Raw genomic sequence first — 13,666 nt, 5'->3', positions numbered from 1 at the left:
TTTTTCTTTCATTGTATTAAATATCTGGTGTTTTAGAAAGTTGCAAATTAACCAAAAATTGGCTAAAAACTGAAGTTAAGAAATAGATACCATGTTACTCCCTTACTTTAAACTGCTCCGTGACTTCTCATCTCACTTGGAATAACATCTACCTATCTAAGCTTGCCCTACAGGGCCCTGTGCCATGGCACCCTCCCTACTTTCACTCGGGTCGCAGTGGCCTTCCTGCTCATCTTCCCCATCCAGCTGTTCCACGCGGGCCTCCTCCCTGGAGGGCCCTCACTGCCCTTGAGGGCCCAGCTTAAGTGCTGTTTGTCAGAGCAGTCTTCTAAATTAGGTTCCTCGTGTTGCTCTTTGCCACAGCCCCCTGCATGTTGCCTTCATAGCATCCATCACAGCATGTAATGATTTGTACTAGCCTGCCCTTTCGCTTGCCCTTCCCAGAGTAGGTTCTGTGCAACGGGGACCAATCTTGCCTGCATCCCTCCCATGGGGCCTGAGACATATAAGCACTCAGGAGGGGACTTGGGGAGTGAAGAAATGAACGGTGGAGGGCAATTCCTGCCTCAGTCAGAGATGGATGAGACTAGCGAGCCTCTAGGTTTCCTTCCTTCCCCATAATGCACTGTATTCCATGAGTTGATGAAGCAGTAACTCAGGCACAGATGGACAAACTACAGTCACAGGGACGTCACTAAGCCTTCAAGGTGCAGGCTAAATATCTGTACATCAGAAGTAAACCTAATTATGGAATCTAGTATTTTATTAAATAATACAAATATGGCCTGGCGGTGTGGCTCAGGGGTTGAGCATAGACCTATGAGACTGTATTCCATGAGTTGATGAAGCAGTAACTCAGGCACAGATGGACAAACTACAGTCACAGGGACGTCACTAAGCCTTCAAGGTGCAGGCTAAATATCTGTACATCAGAAGTAAACCTAATTATGGAATCTAGTATTTTATTAAATAATACAAATATGGCCTGGCGGTGTGGCTCAGTGGTTGAGTATAGACCTATGAGCCAGGAGGTCATGGTGCAATTGCCAGTCAGGGCACATGCCTGGGTTGCGGGCTCGATCCACCAATAGGAGGCATGCAGGAAGCAGCCGATCAATGATGCTTTCTCATTATTGATGTTTCTCTCTCTCTCTCTCCATCTCCCTTTCTCTCTGAAATCAATAAAAATATTTTAAAATATGTAAAAAATAACAATGCAAATATGAGTCATATGATGCCCATTCCAGTCAGGGCACATGCCTGGGTTGCGGGCTCGATCCACCAATAGGAGGCATGCAGGAAGCAGCCGATCAATGATGCTTTCTCATTATTGATGTTTCTCTCTCTCCATCTCCCTTTCTCTTTAAAATCAAAAAATATTTTAAAATATTTAAAAAATAATAATGCAAATATGGGTCATATGATGCCCATTCACATTTTTGTGAAGATTTTCTTACATAAACATTACATATTTTTCCCCAATCAGAGCAATAGTCCATGCCAAGAGAATAAGACCTGTGGTGTATACTTCAAGGTGGACGGTTTGCACGGAGCATAAACAACTTGGCCTTGTATAAACAAGCGCTAAGCAAGTGCATGTCAGCTGAAGCTGGAGAGGTCAGGGGAGCATCCTCTTGTGCATGTCTGTGCCCAGCAGGCAGTGTGAGGAGGGCACCGGAAAGGCGCTTGCCCCTAGATGTCACCCTTAAGGAGCGTGTGTAGGAGTGAAGTCTGGAGCCCATTTCCTGCGCGTGTTACGTTGATCTAGGAGGCCAGTTTATCAGGCCTTGCTGGGTTTCCACTCCTGGCAGTGTTGTCCCCATGCCAGGCCATACCCAGGCCCCTAAACCTACAGGCCCAGCCCTGACTTAGGCTTTTAAGAACCTTTGTTCAAAATCCATCTCTGCTTTCATCTAGCTCTCCTCTCAGACCCCGGGTTGTTTTAACTCCTTCTGCCTCCTTTTCTTCACGAGGGCCCTGCTTGTTAACCTGCTTCCAGCAGTAGGGCCCTGTTTCCTCCTGCCATCTGTCTTGCTAGAGACTCAAGTCCTCTCCCTAAGCCCAGCCACAGGGACCACCAGGGACACTCACCATAATTCCCATTCCTGTTCTCCGACTTCCCTTCCTTGTGTGATATCCCCTCAGTTGTCTACACCTATAACTATACTGTAACCTGCCAGGCGGGGCTATATCAGCTTCCTACCCCATCCTGCTAGTGTCACCAGGCTCTGTTCTTCCATATGCACACTTGTTCAACACACACTTATTACATACCTACTACATTTCAGATACTGAGCCGGCCAAAGAAGGCTCAAGTACTGCTCTTCACAAGCCAAAACATGCTTACAGTTTAATCCCCTTCAAATACGATCCTTCCCTAATTCATCTTGATTTTAAAGCAATGAGTCTTTCCCAACACTGAACTTGGCTCTGTGCATGAAGCATTCTGCATACTATCTACAGTGTGTCTGACACTGTGCTGGGCACAGGTGACACAGAGCAAAGGCACACCCAGGGCCCTCACCGCCCCCCCACCCCCGTACATATACAACTTTGTACTAAGGATTTCAACAATGGTTTGCAGAAGGAGCAATCAAATCATGGGGGATAGAAAAGGGCTATGGAGCGAAGGAAGTTTTCTATTGGGCCTTAAGGGCTGAGTTCAATTTCCTTTTGTCCTATGTTGAACTATAGGAATATACCACATGTCCTAACTTCATGCCCTTGCTCATGTTATTCTTTCTACCTGGATGTTCCTTCCCCACTCTGGATCATGACCATAACATGAGCAAGGAGGTGAAGTTAGTATTTAGTATTAGTATTAAGGAACAAAAGCACAGGTGTCCAGTATGGATGGAACATAGGATACATGGGAGTATGTATTGGAATTTGAATCAAGAAAGGAAATGTGGGTCCAGTCTGAAGCAGTGCATGGGCTGAATTGGGGTGGGTAGAGAACAAAGCATAAAAGTTCTTTGGAGCTCAGTTGATTAATCACAAGTTACCGTAATAAAGGCTTGGTACAGGTCAACAGAGAAATTACAAGTTTATCTGTCAAAATGCTCATGACATACTGACTGGACAAAGGATTCTCTCTCAGGATTTGTACCCTAACCCACTATCAGCTCAGCCTCCGCCATCCAGGTCTGAGAATCTCAGTACTTCACTCTCTGTGCCACCATTGGAAGACGTGCTCAGAGACGGATCCGGCATCAGCCTTTTGTAGGAGTTCAACTATGTTGGTGGGACATCTCGCCTGATGCAGATTTGCCTGGGGCTGTAGAGTTGTTAGGACTTGGATAAGCTCGCTGAATTTTATCACCTTTCTGGAAAGATATGCACGTATCACTGAGAGATGGCCTTGGACTGGCTATGTGTTGACCAGCATGCCATGTCAGTCAGTAAATAAGACATTAGACCCCTGGTACTTGCAACATTTACCGAGAATAACCTTCCAACCGGCACCGTTCTCTCAATGTTTAGTTTCTTGTAGAGAATTGTTTTGTCTACCACCAGGATATTATTGAGGACACTGTTCACCGCATTACAGAGTGTACTTTTTTTAAGTTCCTCTTACGAAATTTCTATCAGGTCTTAGTTTCTAAAAAAGCTGTGTGTCTCCTAAACAAACAGTTGTTTTTTTAAATCTTCTGAACACTGGATGCAGTAACACATTCAATTTTCCTTTTGGCTGCAGATATATTTGAAGACTGACCACTCATAGCAAGTGGATAGGATTTGTGATACATAGGTTTAGTCTCTTTCCCAAACTCATTGCAGGTCATTTCCTTTGTTAGTCCCTTTCCTTTTTCTACCCACTTCTAACTAATGTTGTTTTGACTTTTATGTGTCCAAATAATCCACCTGCAATCCTTTTTGGAACAAGGCTAGAAGATAAACAGCACACACCTCCACAGATGGTCTAGTCTATTTAGAATATTTTACTAAAATGAAATAGTTTCATTGTAACCTTTACCTTTATAATGAGCTTCTAGCTAAGTATTTGAGAAGATGGCAGTATAGCCCTTCCTCTAGTAGACAGAACTAGTCTGAGAATCATTTTTAAGAAGTCCTTAAAGATAAGAATCCTAATTCACACTGAATAAATGCATGGCCAAGTGTCAGACGCACTCTTATAAGTACTCCAAATTTACCAAAGTGTTATTAGGTCTGCTAATCAGTGATCTATTCTGTTTTGCCAAAATAACTTCTAAAGACATTGCCTAGCCAATTCATTGGTTTTTATAAAAGCGAAATAAAATCCCCTGTCTTTGAAATATTATTTTTCTCCACTTTCTCCATGCTCTACAGACAGAGGCAACATGATTATTTAAGGAAAGGTCAGTGGGTGAGAACATTTCTTTTCATTGATGAATATTTGTTTTTCTTCTCTCTCTCACCTCAGCCCTAGAATCTGCTCCAAGGGTTTCTGTTTTATGATTCTGAAATTACTTCCTCATTTTTGTGCATTATGTACAGTAATTATTTTTCGAGATGAGAATGGAGGAGTTTAAAGAAAAAGTAGGCCTATTCCACATGACCGTGGACCATCCAAGGCAGCCACAGCTCATTGGTGGTTAAGAAATGAGTAGATTGTACATAGAAAACCGTTTCTTTTCAATTTAATGGACCAATAAGTTGTGCCAGTTAACAAATCAAGTCGAAGTGTTGACACTGAAGTGGTAAGGAGTGCCTTTGTTCCCAAGAATGGTGGGAGTGGTAGTTTTGTAAAAGCAATCGTTCCTTTGGTACTAGTTGCATTTGAATCAACTATGAAATTAAGAGCAGACGTACAATGTAGGCTCAGTCTATTAGCCACGAAAGGGTAGTGTTCCAGCGAATGACACTAACAAACCTACAGGGCTCCCCACATTCACACTCGCCAACAAGTACATTACCCACGTCCCTGCCACCAGATTGGTCCTTTACCCCTTCTTCTCTACTTAATAACAGAAAGCCTTCCACAGGCATCTGAGAAGGACAGAAAGGAGGACGTTTGAGGTCAGTGCCGGGCAGCTTAGGCAGAAGGGAAAAGTCTGTTGCTACAGCCAGTAACTTCTGTTCTGGGCTTCCCCCTGAGTTCCCCAAGCCACATCCTCATGGTCCCTCAAACCGCAGGCCTCAGGCTGGAGCAGCATGGCCAGGACATTCTCGCAGAAGGAAGGCTGAGTACAAGGGGCAGAAATGATACCTCTGGGGCTTGAGTGGGTGGAGCAGGCACTCACTGTGCCCCTCACAGCCAGAGAACCACCTGCATATGTAGCCTTTGTGTTCTGTGCTCCCATCTTCCTTCCCACCTCAGTGGGCCAGTGCAAACCCTGGTTGGAGTGAGGCTTGTCTCCTACCCCAACCCACCTCACCTCCTAGGTCTTTACTGTCTGAGGAGACATTTCGAACAGGTGGTCCAGACGGGAAGGTGACCTCTCAGCCCTGAGAAATATGTGATCAATAATACAACTTCTCACATTATGAATAACTAGAGGCCCGGTGCACAGATTTGTGCACCGGGAGTCCCTTGGCTTGGCCTGCACCCTCTCACAATCTGGGACCCCTTGGGGGGTGTTGGAGAGCCGGTTTCGGCCTGATCCCCACAGGCCAGGCCAAGGGACCCCACTGGTGCACGATTGGGGCTGGGGTAGGGGGGGACCGCGGGAGGGCTCCAGGGCGTATCCAGCCCATCTGGCCCAGTCCTGATCAGCTGGACCCCAGCAGCAAGCTAACCGACCAGTTAGAGCATCTTCCCCCTGGTGGTCAGTGCATGTCATAGCGACTGGTTGAACAGTCAAATGAACGGTCGGACACTTAGCATATTAGGCTTTTATTATATAGGATAGCCAGCCACCTACATAGCAATTAAATCTCACCACAACCATATGTAAGGGGTATTGTTATTATTATTCCATGGATGAGCAAACTGATGTCCAGAAAGGTTAAGTAACTTCTGTGACAAGAAGCTTGTCAGAAATAAAGCCAAGCTTTGAATCCAGGCAGCGAGGTGTGAGTCTGTACTTTTAACCACTGCTCCACACTACCTTTACGTAAAACATAAGTAAATCTGTACCAAGTATCTAAGTCTGCACAGCCAGTCAGAATTTAAACATTGCGTCTGACAAGTATGGGCATGTGTTTAAATTTGGGGACGACATTTCTTTCTCCTTGAAGTGACTCTTATATATAAAATCAGAGCTAACTGAATAAATTAGAGCCAGAAGGAATTCCTCATTTGGGTGAGATGGCCTTCAAGAGAGGCAGGGCAGTTCCTTTGTTTCTTCCTGCACTAAGGCCATTGGTGAATCACTGTGTTGCCACTTAACACTTACTTACTAAGCACCTATAGATTGGCATTATAATAACTTAGCCCCAGATTAATTTTCCTCCTCAAAAAATTTCTGTTTGATCACACAATGGTCTCAGACGGTGTGTGTGTGTGTGTGTGTGTGTGTGTGTGTGTGTGTGTGTGGTGGGGGAAAGGAGGGATTGCTCGGAGCTCCCTGTGTATAGAAGGACAGAAAATAATTAAAAATCAGAATGTAATTTAATTCAAAATCAAAAAGCATTCTCATCTACACTTTCGTGAAAATTGTGCGAATTGGCAAATTAATGAGTATGTTGCCTGGGGTGAAGTCTGCCCTTAACCTGTGTAATTAGCAAAAAAGGAGAGAGACCTCAGTGGGTCCTATTAATGAGCAAGACAAGATGATTTCCTGCCTGTCAGTGGAATCATTAAGAATGCAAGAGCCGCCAAACCGGTTTGGCTCAGTGGATAGAGCGTGGGCCTACGGACTGAAGGGTCCCGGGTTCGGTTCCGGTCAAGGGCGTGTACCTTGGTTGCAGGCACATCCCCAGTGGGAGGTGTGCAGGAGGCAGCTGGTCGATGTTTCTCTCTCATCGATGTTTCTAACTCTCTATCCCTCTCCCTTCCTCTCTGTAAAAAATCAATAAAATATATTAAAAAAAAAAAAGAATGCAAGAGCCTAATGCACTGGGGCCACTTCCAGGGGACAAGTGATGTCTGAGCTGTGACAGGAACTACTGTCTTCTGTCTGTGGAGTCTCCCACGGAGCCCATCTACCCTCCATTTAGGGAAGAGAGAGGACTAACATTGATTGAACCCTTGGTATGTGTCATCTCTGTGCAATATATATATATACACTTGAGGCCTGGTGCATGAAATTTGTGCATGGGGCGGAGTCCCGCAGCCCAGCCTACACCCTCTGGCAATCTGGGACCCCTCGGGGGATGTCTGACTGCCGGTTTAGGCCCGATCCCGCAGGGATTCCTGTGGGATGGGCCTAAACCAGTCGGACATCCCTCTCGCAATCCGGGACCACTGGTTCCTAACTGCTCGCCTGCCTGCCTGATCACCCCTAACTGCTCACCTGCCTGTCTGATCGCCCCTAACCACCTCTGCCTCGGCCCCCGCTGCCACGGCTTCATCTGGAAGGTCTTCCAGAAGGACATCCAGAATGACGTCCAGAAGGTCGTTTGGCTGTTCGGTCTAATTAGCATATTACACTTTTATTATTATAGATATCGCCTACCTAAACAGTGCCAGAATACTCCAGGAGTTTTTGTCTTTGGAGAGGGTGATGCACACACAGAGTGACACAGGCATGACCACCATTGTCGCTGCAATTACCCTTCCACATGCAAATGACACAGAAAAGATCATCTAAGTGCAAAAAGACAAATCACTATTAACATTTTGGCCTGTAAACTTACATTCTTTTTAAAAAGTACTTCGTGTACAGTTACCAAAATGGGATTATACTACATGTTGTTTCATACCTACTTTTTAACTCAAACATTTTTACATGCTTATTAAATATTCTTCTACAGTATCATCCTAGTAGTTACAAAGCATGCAGTTGTAGGTACTTTCATAAACCCTTTTTATTGATCCCCTATTATAGGATATTTAGATTGCTTTCAAGTTTCCACAATTTTGAGCAGTGTTCTAATTAACATTCTTGTAGACAAATCACTGCAAAATTAGCCATTTTCTTTAAAAGGTAAATTACTAGCATGGAAATTTCTGGGCATAAGGATATAGACATTTTAAAATTAAATTTATTGATGTGTAATTACATACTGAGAACTGACTATTTTAGGTGTACAGGTCTTTGAATTTTGACAAATGCATCAGTCATGTAAACACCATCATAATTAAGTTGCAAAACACATACATATTTCAAAGATTTTAATTTAATTATCAAATTATCTTCTAGTAAAACTATAACTATTCCCATCTACCATCAGCCTGTAAAAGGTGAACATTGGGTCCTTAAAATTCTTTTTAAATAAAAAAGATTTTCCAGTTTTGGTAGATGAATGTTTCCATCTCTCTTTTTTAAAAAATATCTTTATATTCATTTCAGAGAGTGGAAGAGAGAGGGAGAGATAGAAACAACAATGATGAGAGAGAATCATCTATCACACACCCCCTACTGGGGATTGAGAACTTAACTGAGCATGTGCCCTGCCTGGAATCAAAATGTGACATCCTGGTTCATGGGAGGATGCTCAACCGCTGAACACCAGCCGGGCTCCGCCATCTCTTTTTAAGTTACATTTATTTGATTACTAATGAGATAGCATATTTTTCATGTTTATTTATTTTGTGTCAATTCTCATTTATATCTTTGGCCTGTATTTCAAGCCAACTATCTCTTTCTTACTGATTTGTAAGAGCTATTGGCAGGCTGGAGTGAAGGAGTGATACGTCATGTTGCAAATATGTTTTCTCTTATTTTTTGCCTCTTTTAATTTTTTATGGCTTTTTTTTTCTCAAAAGTTTGAAGATTCTGTAATCTCTCTAGCTATTTCTTATAGATTCCACTTTGGAAGTCATCTTCATAAAGTCCTTTCCCACTTCATGATTATTTAAATATTTGACCTTTTTACATTTAAATCTTTAATTCACCTGGAATTTATTTTGATAGATATATCACATGGGATGAACTTTCATTTTTCCTCCAAATGATGAGCTAGTTGTACCAGCATCATTTATCAAATAATAGATATTTTCTCTACTAATCTGAGAAGTCACCTTTACTATGTCATATAAATATATATTATACTTCGATCTGTCTCTGAACTTTCCATTTTGTTCCACAAAATTTCTTATCTTTTTGGAAAAGAATAGGCACTGTGTCACACCATTTAAAATATTATAGTTTTAAGATATGTTTTAATATCTAGTATGGCAAGCACTGTTTTTTATTACTGTACTTTTTCAAAATGTTCTCTCAGGCCCCAATTATTTCAGATGAACTAAAAACTCAAGACTGAGTTTAAATATTCAATAGAAACTTTTATTGAAATGTCTTTATATTTATAGATTAATCTGAGAAGATCTTAGATCTTTATAAGTAGTCAGTCATCCCTGAGGAATGTGCTAGGGGTATTGTTATTACTATTATAATAACACTAGGGGCCCAGTGCATGAGTTTGTGCACCTTGAAAGGAACTGTGGGCTGCGAGGCTGCAGTGGGCACAGGGGCGGGTCTCAGCCCATCCTCCGTGCCCCTGCCTGGCCCCTCCTGCTGTGGCCAGCAGCCCGGCTACCGCAGCTGGTGCTCCCCTGCTGACAGCGTGGAGTGATTGGGGCTGGCGCCAGCAGCAGGTGCGAGTGGGGCCTGTGCTGTCAGCGGGTGTGAGCGGCGGCTGCCGCCCCAAACGCCCCTCAGGAGCAGGAGGAGGTGGAGAAGCCCTGAGGGGTGATCAGGGCTGGCACTGGGCTCCAGCAGCAGGTGCGAGTGCCAGGCGGGACCACGCTGCTCGGGAGCAAAGAATTTTCAATAACCACCAGAGGCTCACCCCAGTGACAGCAACCGGTGCCCCGCCTTGGTCTGGCGCCACCGCTCACCTGCTCCACCATCCCGCCATGGCCAACACCCGCCGTGTTCTATGCGCACCCCCTGATGGTCAGCACATGTCATAGCGACCGGTTGTTCGGTTATTCAGTTGTTCCACCGTTTAGTCTATTTGCATATTAAGATGATAGATAGATAGATAGATAGATAGATAGATAGATAGATAGATTCAAGTTTTCTTTTATGTGCCTCAGTAAATTTTTACAGTTTTTAAATATGGGTTCTGCATGTTTTGTGCATGGGTCTATCACAGAAATCATGATTTTCTGTCCATTATTCACTATACTTTCTAACTGGTGGCTCCTACTGATAGCATTCCACTTATTAATTTTATTAAGTGCTAGCTTAATAAAAACGAGTTACAATAGTATTTTAGTTTTTCCCCGCTTTTGGTGTTCCAAGAAGACATTAAGTTATTTGTAAATACTAGCAATTTTATCTTCACTTTTCTGATTTTATACTTCATTTCTTTTTCCTATACTCCTTATTCAGAATGATTATGACTGATAATATCAGATAATTCTTCACATCATTACATTTTAGTTACATATTCTTACATGTTACTTTCATAAAATCAACAGTAATTTATGATGAACTACTCTTGCAATTTTGGAATAATCCCTATTTGGCTATAGTGTATTAGTCTTTTAACATGTTAGTCAGTATTTTATTTGAAATATTTATGTTTATTCTTGTTAAATTCAGTTTTCCTTAACACTCTATCTTTGCCAAGTTATGATATTAAGGTTGGGTTAGTCTCATGTTATGAACTTGGGAACTTGCCTCTTTTTCTATCACAGTGGTTCTCAACCTTGGCTGCACATTACAATCACCTGGGAATCTTTTTAAAATCTGATTTCTGGGCCTCATCCTCTGGAAATTCTGTTTCTTTGTTATGGGGTGAGGCCACAACATTAGTAACAAAGAAACAGAATTTCCTGAGGATGAGGCCCAGAAATCAGGATTTTAAAAAGATTCCCAGGTGATTCTAATGTGCAGCCAAGGTTGAGAACCACTGTTTTGGAATAACTTAATTGGCATAAGCATGCCTGTTGCTTAATAAGTGGATTTAACTCACCTGTATGATCTAACTCACCTGCAGCACCTGTGTTATCTGCAGCCACAGCATTTTTTAAAGCCCTCTCTTTCACTCGGTATTCAGAATATGTATTAAAATTCCAAAGTTCATCCAACAATTTTGAGAGACGATGAGAAGCTAACACATCGATTTTCTTAGAATAGGACAAATTGTGAAGATGAACACGAAATCTCAAACACAATGTTTCCATCATTTCTTTGGATTTCATTAGCTCTTGGCAAAAATTATTTATGCTTATATAACGTTGATTGATTCAAGTACTGTGTTCAAAACTGACTCATTGCTCTTCAGAGACTGCATAAATGTCCACCCTCACTTGCCCAGGAAAGAGCTGAAGTGAAAATATAGAGTAAGAAATAAGATGAACCTTCACCGTATCACTTAGCTTTCCGTGAGCACACCTGGATATATGTATCTACACTAAGGTGCTTAAGAGATCACAAAAACAGTTTCTGTTCTCATCTAACTTTGCATCTGAGGCAGGGGCCCTACCTGTTTATGATGGTTTCTTCCCACAGACAGAGTGATGCCATGTAAATTCCAGTACCCAGTATCTCTAGCCTATTTAGCTACCGTAACCACGGTAACAGCATGTTTTTCTTTATTCAGGAAGTCTGCACTAAGGCTTATCTGGCCCTCCGTCATCACACGAACCTTCTGATCATCTTGTTCTCCATGATGCTGATGACGGGAATGCCCCAGTTGACAAGCAAAGAAGATATTGAATATATTCGGGATGCCCTGACCGTGGGGAAGAATGAGGAGGATGCTAAAAAGTATTTTCTTGATCAGATTGAAGTTTGCAGAGACAAAGGATGGACCGTGCAGTTTAACTGGTTCCTGCATCTTGTTCTTGGCATCAAGCAAGGAGAGAAACATTCAGCCTAATGCTTTGGGCTAGAGAAACAAGTTAGTGTTCCAAAGCTTTAAGTTAGCATGTCAATCATCAACCTTGGATTTAAATTCTCATAGGACATTATGAAAGCTGGCACCTCAGAAATACAGCTCTTTCCCTAGCTGAACTCTTCACTGGAGACAAATATTGGCATGTCTGATTATTTAAGGATAGTTCGGTTCTAGGCCTATTTGCAGATTTGTTTCTATCTCATTCGTCTCAATGATTTTGGAGAATATTCTATGTTTAAACAGACTAATCAGTTCCTTGTTGTGCCTGATGTTTTGACTATCTTATTATTGAGTGCCTCTGGAAATTCTTTGGAATAATTTGTGACATCTATTTTCATCTGGGTTTACTCTCCATTTTGGTTATCCTTGTGTTCCTCAAGCTCTTTACAGAAAATAATGTGCTCATTGTAGTCTTTGTCTCATCCCCTCACGGTATTTTCAAACATCCCCTCGTTGTCTGCAGATGCCAGTGGTGCACTGAAAGGAAGGAAAGCGAGTTCGTCTTTTCAGCGTCTTTTGCAATGAGGTCCTTTACAGTGTACAACTGAGACGCACAAACACAAAAATGGAAAATCTGAACCTTAGTGCCTTGGCCCTTCTCTGCTGGGCTGGTTCCAAGATTATAAATAGGGGAAAATAGAGATGAGACCATTTGTCCCCACTCTGTCCACAGAGTGAATTATTAAGTACAACTATTATAGCCTTGTCCAGCATAGAACCAAGAAGCAACTAAAGGGACTCATTTTTTTTTTGCCTTCATATTTTTCTCCCTCCCTTTCTCCCTGCCTCTCTTCTTCTTGCCACCCTCCCACAGCTTTTTACCCAGAGTTGTGAAATTTTCAAGAACCCCTTTACCCTAGATTCAAAAATCAGTTGAGAAAGAATTTCTCCTCTAGGATTACTTGGATTTTAGGCATTTATTTGTAAAGATACTTGAAGAAGTTTTGTTTTTTTAAGTATATTATTAAAGGAGACATTCTAGAAATTATGGATTAGTTTCCAAATACGTTGGTTTTAAATTTTGATCTGAGAAGCTTTTTCTTTCTTTCTTTTTTATTAATGGAAGAAGATATTTGCTATCTAAAAAGTACCCGAGTTAGGAAGAACACTACTTGTCCTATCCACCTCTCAATTTAAAGAACTTTTACACTTTGAACACATTCTTCAGGTTTTCAAAAAACAATTGAAATGTCTTTTTCAAAAACTATTTTCATCTCTTAATTACTTTGCTATTTATTGGAAGTGTTGGTTAACCTCAGAGAAACATCGTTATTTATAAAATATTTTTAAATTACTTATAGGTAATACTTTACAAAGGAATAACTCTGTTAACAGTGTCTGTTTATATTAGATATAAATATATATTAAATTTAAATATTTCTAAGTAGATACCTGGTTTGGTGTAGCCCAAACCTTCCTTCTGTGTATGCAAATGCTCTGTAGTTTTTAACTCTGGGTACAAATAGGAATCACCAGGGACACTTTTTAAAATACACAGCCTGGACCAGCCGGTGTAGCTCAGTGGTTGAGCATTGACCTATGAACCAGGAGGTCATGGTTCGATTCCTGGTTAAGGAACATGCCCCGGTTGTGGGCTCGATCCTAGGTTTTAGGGCATGCAGGAGGCTGCCAATCAGTGATTCTCTCTCATCATTGATGTTCCTATCTTTCTCTTCCTCTCCCTTCCTCTCTGAAATCAATAAAGTTATATTTTATAAGTAAATAAATAAATAAAGTAAAATACGCTGCCTGAGCACCAATCTCAGGCTATAAGTTAATTCGTTTG

General features: G+C 41.9%; 1 protein-coding gene across 3 annotated transcripts in view; it reads left to right on the top strand.

The window, feature by feature from the left end:
* Positions 1 to 13,415, top strand: part of PIK3CG (phosphatidylinositol-4,5-bisphosphate 3-kinase, catalytic subunit gamma) — a 38,627-nt gene extending 25,212 nt beyond the window's left edge. For all 3 annotated transcript variants that reach the window (XM_005862872.2, XM_014536927.1, XM_014536928.1), the window contains exon 13: positions 11,584 to 13,415. In XM_005862872.2, coding sequence (XP_005862934.1) covers positions 11,584 to 11,862 — 279 coding nt within the window. In that variant the 3' untranslated portion in view covers positions 11,863 to 13,415. The remainder of the gene's footprint in view (positions 1 to 11,583) is intronic.
* Positions 13,416 to 13,666: the final 251 nt, after the last annotated feature.

Source organism: Myotis brandtii, unplaced genomic scaffold (genome assembly GCF_000412655.1).
Source record: "Myotis brandtii unplaced genomic scaffold, ASM41265v1 scaffold17, whole genome shotgun sequence".
NCBI classification, from domain to species: domain Eukaryota; kingdom Metazoa; phylum Chordata; class Mammalia; order Chiroptera; family Vespertilionidae; genus Myotis; species Myotis brandtii.
This window is presented reverse-complemented; position numbering and strand designations above follow the sequence as displayed.